General features: G+C 35.2%; 1 protein-coding gene across 1 annotated transcript; it reads right to left on the minus strand.

Moving 5' to 3' along the window:
• Positions 1 to 3,302: 3,302 nt before the first annotated feature.
• Positions 3,303 to 5,989, minus strand: LOC133823265 (G2/mitotic-specific cyclin S13-7-like). The gene is made up of 9 exons (XM_062255931.1): positions 5,791 to 5,989; positions 5,352 to 5,505; positions 5,205 to 5,265; positions 4,870 to 5,109; positions 4,613 to 4,738; positions 4,267 to 4,515; positions 4,008 to 4,169; positions 3,741 to 3,919; positions 3,303 to 3,643 (listed from the first exon to the last, which is right to left on the minus strand). The coding sequence occupies exons 1-9, from the start codon at positions 5,825 to 5,827 to the stop codon at positions 3,472 to 3,474; spliced, it is 1,380 nt and encodes a 459-aa protein (XP_062111915.1). The 5' UTR covers positions 5,828 to 5,989; the 3' UTR covers positions 3,303 to 3,471.
• Positions 5,990 to 6,445: the final 456 nt, after the last annotated feature.

Raw genomic sequence — 6,445 nt, forward strand, 5'->3', positions numbered from 1 at the left:
AATTTTCTTGGACCGTTTGAGCTTTTCATGCCTACCTTGTAACTATTATTATCCCTAGTGACCCAACTTTGAGCTTATGGGGCCTATTTTGTTCGTGTAACCTTAACTTGATGCTTTTTTTTTTTTTTTTTTAAATTTCTCACCAAAAGGCTTAGTTTTTCTTGGATATTATTTGAGATAAGTTTGGGGGGAAAGTGAGCAAAGAGTATTTTGGTTTTGGGGTGTTTGCAATATTTATACACTTATATGCTCAATTTTGTTAATTGTGTTTATATTTGTGTTATCTTCAATGTTTTTTTTATTTTAAGTGTATTGTTTTTAAGTTGCCTTGTTTTCATTTTAGTAAAACAAAAAGAAAAAAAAAGAATGATAAAAAGAAAAGAAAATTAAAAAAAAAAAGAGGAGATATGTATATTTAGTTCATTGTAAATAAATAAGCTGTATGTAGTTGCATTGTAGCTATAGTTGAGCATATAAGTATATTATTCATAGAAAAAAAAGGAATTGAGTGATATTGAGTGAGTTGGGGGGTTTGAGTTCACTTGTAAAGGGTAGAGGATAATGAATTCTTCAGGTCCAAGGCAAGCTAGGTTTTAAGGTTTAGCTTACAAAATTCATCCTAATCCATAAATTTAGCCTAGTCTACATTATAACCATGTAAAGACCTATTCATCTAAATCACTTTGCCAACTACATTAGTGGAGAGGGATTATTGAGTTCAACATATGAAAGCATGAATTAAACCTTAGGATTGTTGCTTAGTTTAATCTAGGGATGAGTTGCTTGGGAAGAGTTATTTGTGCACTAATTGGGAACACATTGAAAATTTGGTTGGCTTAGCATCTTAATGCTTGAGGAACTTGGCTTGCATATACACTTGAGTTATTATTTGAATAATTGATTTGAGAGTTCTATCCTCACTTTGATATGACCATTTCCAAATTTATTCCAAGTTGTTTGTTTGTGTCTTTGTGGTGTCAGTTGTGTCTTTATAAATTGCGGTGTTGTGTGTTTGTTAGGTAGTAAAGTCATTACTCGAGGACGAGCAATGGTTTAAGTTTGAGGGTGTGATAAAGCTATATTTTAGAGTTATTAGTTGAGCTTAGTCTAAGTGAAGTAGAGTGTTTGTGTTCTTAATGTGTGGTTTTAGTCATTTTGTCTATTAATTTTGTATGTGAATTTTGTTTCAACCAATGATAAACTCTTGTTGGAAAATAATTGGATTATGAACTAAAAAATGTGATATCTATTTTGAAGGCCAAATAGAAAGGATGCTTGGAAAGTTTGGTGGAAAATGTGCAAAGAAATCATCTTGGAGCTGAAATCCTTGTACTTTATTGTAGCATCATTTCAACTTTGCTACAGCAAATTGTATACGATCAGCAACTTAAGTCATGCATACTTGAAAAGTCATTAAATAAGATGGAATGACATGATGAGATGGATGGTGAGGTGGAAAAGAACTGATATTTTTAGGGGAAAGTTGTGGTCCCTACCTAGAGAGAGAAAGAAGAGGGTTTATACCCATTTTTGAGCCCTATATTATAGAGAGGATGGTCTTCAACCTTCAGCCAGCCACCCATGACAAATAGAGAGACCATTTTCTGCAACTTTTGAGCTGAAAACACCAAAGAGAAGAAGGGAAAACGTGGGAGAAGAGAAGAGAACGGAGAAGAGGAAGAGGAGGAGAATTCTCTACCATTTGGGGATAGATTTTCTTAACTTTTTTTTTCTATTTTGTATTTGAATTTATTTTCTCATCTTGAACTCATGGAAACCATAGTGTTGATATTTTATGGTGATTTGCTTATTTTGAGTATGAACTAACTCTTTTGAAGTTAGGGATAGTGATGAACCCTAATTTGTAGCAAAACCCCAAATTGTTAATTTTAATTTATGCTATGTTGCTCTTGTTCAATTAAGCTATGTTTATTGCTATGCTTACTTAAAGATTGATCAACTTTAGTGAGAAACAAGCTAAGTTTAATTCCGGAAGGGTTGAGATTAGTGGAAATGCTTAATTGACGTATATTTAATAACTGTGTTATTAATTAGTAAATATTGTAGGAATATTGTATTCACCATGCGAACAAGATTAGTGCTTAAAATTATGTTCTTAAAATTGGATTAGCATAGGAATATGTGGATTTAATTATGAAAATTTTAACATGTGCATTTGGAAAGATGGCATGTATGATGTATAGAATCTTAGTTAACTTTGTTGTAGCATTAGGGGTGAACTGGGGGTGAACTATTTTATCATTCATTTTACATCTATGAATGTTGAAAGTGCAAGTGCCATTATTAACAATTCAAAGCGAGACAATGAGGTCTCAAGTGAACATAATAAATGTATATGTTATCATGGGTTTGTTAATAAGGAAAATTGGTTCAATGCCGCCTTATGCACTAATGCATTGGTTCCTATAGAGAGAGTAATTACTTTTAATCAAGTGGGTGAATATTATATTTTAATATAATGTTTTCATATTTTATAGAGAGTGATTATTAAATCTAAGTGGGGGATGTTATATTTTATATTAGTGTTAAATTAAATAACGTGACAATGTGATTTGTCACACTTTGTAACGTAATATTGAGAGTTACAAAATTAGACAAAAATATGTGTCAAATTTTTGGAGGTACAAAACCTGCTACAAACTCTCCCAAATTTAAGAAATTATGTTGGTGATCTATTTATTATTATGTTGGTGAGCTTCTAAACTCGCAGACCGTGTAACCTCCCAATTTTCCACATTTTCTCAAAACGGTCTCAATACTTTTCCTACTTAATCTTGAATGCGTGTCAAATTTTTGGATGTACAAAACCTGCTACAAACTCTCCTAAAGTTTTAACTTGTGAGAGAGGTTGTGAGATTGAGATTTAGAGAAACTTCTACAACCAAATTTAAGAAATATACCTCGCGGTTATATATAGAGGGAGATCTTAAAATTAGTTGTTTCATGTTAGATTTTTTTTCATAGGAAAAATCAATATACCTGTCCGACAAGTTACACGAGCTTGGCGCCACAGAAACCGAGGATCCAACTTTCGGAATGCATCCCATGCTATTTTTTTTCTTCAGAAATTTACGGTTTATTTTCGTTTGCCAGCAACGAATAATTCCCTCCAGATTTTCAAAATCTGCGTTGTAAAAAAAAATTCCCTCCAGACTTGAACGATTTTCACGTAGGAATTAATTTTTTTATTTGTTTTCCTCAACTTGGCGGAAGATAGAAGAAACTTCTTTAAGAATAAACTAATTTTCTCAACTCAAACCTTTTTTTCTAGTCTCGAAAGATAGTTAAAATTGAACTTCCTTTTTTAACATAGTTAAAAAAAATCACAAAGAATAGCGAATAGCTTTGTGTAACACAACAAAAAAAAAGAAGACAAATACAGTGAATACAAATGTTCTCTTAAAGTAATTTTCTCACATAAGTAAATGTGATCATCCCAAATAAAAATGTTCACAGAGATGCAGCGGTGGCATCATCATGGCAAGGAATAGGCAGCAGAGCTTTAGCCGGTGTCAGCAGAGCAACTGACCCTCGTTCTGAAGACATGTACTTCCTGTAGATACCCCGAAGCTTAGCTTTCTCAGCCATTAAATGCAAGTTGGTCAAATGTTTGGCACAGTCTCTGCATAAAACAAAAACAAGTTAAAAATACTGAAATAGAGTAGAGACGAGCCCTTTGGCAAAAATGATTGAAAAAAATAAAAAGTGGAGATTTTTACATGAGCTGTGGCTCTGTAAAACCAGTGTGGAGCTTTAGTGTGTCATTCCAAACAGGGCCCATGTTGAGGGTGCATCGAGCAGCATAAACTGCCGAGGCAGCTATCATTGATGGGCAATACATTATGGTTGCATAATGCATCATACCAAGCTCAGCTAGAAAGTAAACCATATGCTCCAACTGGAAAAAGAAGCTCTGTTAGATGAAATTTCTGAGAAAAATAAATGAGAGAGCTGTCATAGAGAGATATGTAAGATTGATTACTAACTTGTTTGTCACCAGGGAAAGATGCCTTGATGAAACGAACGAGGAAAACATAAGGTGTTGGAACAGTCAGGGTCCACTCTAACTTGCCCAGAATGATTTTCTCCATTCTTAGTATCTGCTCATGAGTGTAAGCTCTGTCTGAAAGGCATACGAAATCGTTGACCTGCACAGTAGTAAAGCAAAAATGTTTTTAGATGGATTTTTCCAGAATGCCACTACTTCATATGGACCTTTTTCTTTTCATTTCTGTTTGTTTTTACCTCAGGAGCCCAGATTTCTTCATATTTTGAGGCAGTTAGCATGGCACTAATGCCCACCAACTGTAATTCCCTCCTTGATATGGTTTTTAGGGCCAGGAACCGATCGATTATATTGATAGTCAAGTAAAAAGTCTCGGGGGAGAGTTCAAACTTAGTATGAACTTCTACCAACCAATCCATTAGTATAGCTCTCATCTGTTCATTGATCTCTGGCTGTGAATCAATATAGTCATGAGGGCGGCTCTCGTTCTGTTCATTAAAGAAAAAGAAAAGTGTCATTAGTAAATATTAACGAAAATTAAAGGCAGTAAAAAACAATGGTTATACTAACACAACAACAACATACCTCAACTAGCTTATAGAACTTGTACATGTCTTCAATATATTCAACTGCAGCCAGCTCGTTGTCTGCATCCGCTGCATCGATGTCAACTATCTGGGCCTTGGACTTGTTAGCCATACCACAAGCAGCCTATTAAAAAAAAAGGTAAGAAAAGAAGAAATTAGAACCAACATTATATCCAATACAAATAAACCAATATAATGAGCACAGACACATGGCTACAATCAGATGATTGTGAAAAAATGGAAAACTCAATATACCTTGCTTCTAGCAGTAAGGACTGAAGTAAGAGTTGGTGCTTTCTTTCTCAAGGCCCCTCCCTCAACTTCTACTTCCTTTTTCTTGTTCAAAGGCTTATCTTGCTTCTTCTTGACCTCCTCTGAGTCTGAGGATAGATCGATGACCTCTACGGGCCTAGGCTTAACATTAACAATCTTTTGATTGTTGTTGGCCTTTGGTGCATCAACTCTTCTGCCTGCATCAGGAAACAAAATCTGTTTCTGCACAGCATAAAAAGAGAATAGATAATCAGAACTCTGAAAAGTAATTATAAAATTTGGTTTATTATATAAAAAAGTAATGACCAAAAGCTAACCTTGTTCTTCTCAGCAGCTCTTGCGGCTTCAGCGTTAGCGACTAATTGCGCATGGAAACTCCTGAAGAAAAGTAAATAAAGTTAGCAAAGACAAAGGACACATTTAACAGCTGAACATACATAAGGGTAATTAAGTAGAAGAAAAACCTTGTCATTGGGCGACTGGGTTTGCCTTCAACTCCTCTAGCAGTAGTAGGTACCATATTCCCAATATCACCAAGGGCCCTGCGATTTCTCCCATCATGGGCGGCTGCGTTCTTCTTGTGCAGCTTGTTTTCTCCACCACCGACAACTGCCTCACCTATTCCAGTAAAGGGGTTTTAAAAAATAAAAAATATAATACAAACAAGAAAAGCTTTCTACTGATAAAGAACTCAAACCAATCATGAGTCCATAAAGATTTAAACCAGGAGGAAGAAAAACATGAGTACCCAAATATGAATTTCGATCGAATCAACAAATGGGCCATAAGAATAATAAAAAAGAAACATGAAAAACGATCTTCAAAAACGGAGATTGAGAAACCTTATATCCAAATATCACGATCAGAAAAACATTTCAAGAAATTGACATAAGAAGACAATACCTCTTGCTTGTTGAGGAATAACTACTCTTGAAGCCATTTCTTCTTCTTCTAAAACCCAGAAGATCTCTATAAAAAAACCCTGTTGAAAATCTTGATCAGCAAAGGCCACAAACGAATGATCTTCTAGGTCAGATCGCTCCCTCAACGAAGACTACCCTCTCATACACACACACACAAGGAGTTCTTCGATTGCGGTAAACAAAGAGACCCTTCCCTTTTGAAGCTGAAGGTCCAGACGACGCTTCATTCCAACGGTCGAATTTTTTAAATTTGTGACCGTTAGATCTTTGTTTAATGATCCAACGACACAAGATCGTTGTTGGAGAATTTCTAGCCGTTGTGAGGTTCAAAAGTTACCGTTCTGTCAAATTAAGGCAATATAAAAAGAAACGTACTTATTCAGCAAAAAAAAAAAGAAACTTAGGACATTGTCATACGAAGTTTACGGAGTCTTTCGTGCATTGTCTCTCTAGTGGTGACACGTGGATATGTGATCGTTGCATTGCCCTGAAGTGCTTACGTGGCCAGTTTTATATGGAGGGGCTGAGATGTTTAATGGGACAGATTAGTGGATAATCTCATAATCATAGGTAGACCACTGAATTCTACCTTATGCGACATCGTTTCAAGTGACCATGTGGGGAAGGAATATTTG

This window comes from Humulus lupulus, chromosome 3, assembly GCF_963169125.1.
Source record: "Humulus lupulus chromosome 3, drHumLupu1.1, whole genome shotgun sequence".
Lineage (NCBI taxonomy): Eukaryota > Viridiplantae > Streptophyta > Magnoliopsida > Rosales > Cannabaceae > Humulus > Humulus lupulus.

Bases quoted from the DNA above. Each gene is read 5' to 3' on its own strand.
- LOC133823265 (XM_062255931.1), bottom strand. From the start codon at position 5,827: ATGGCTTCAAGAGTAGTTATTCCTCAACAAGCAAGAG. The intron at 5,506-5,790 runs GTATTGTCTTCT...TTACTGGAATAG, and splicing joins TATTCCTCAACAAGCAAGAG to GTGAGGCAGTTGTCGGTGGT. The intron at 4,170-4,266 runs GTAAAAACAAAC...ACTACTGTGCAG, and splicing joins AAGAAATCTGGGCTCCTGAG to GTCAACGATTTCGTATGCCT.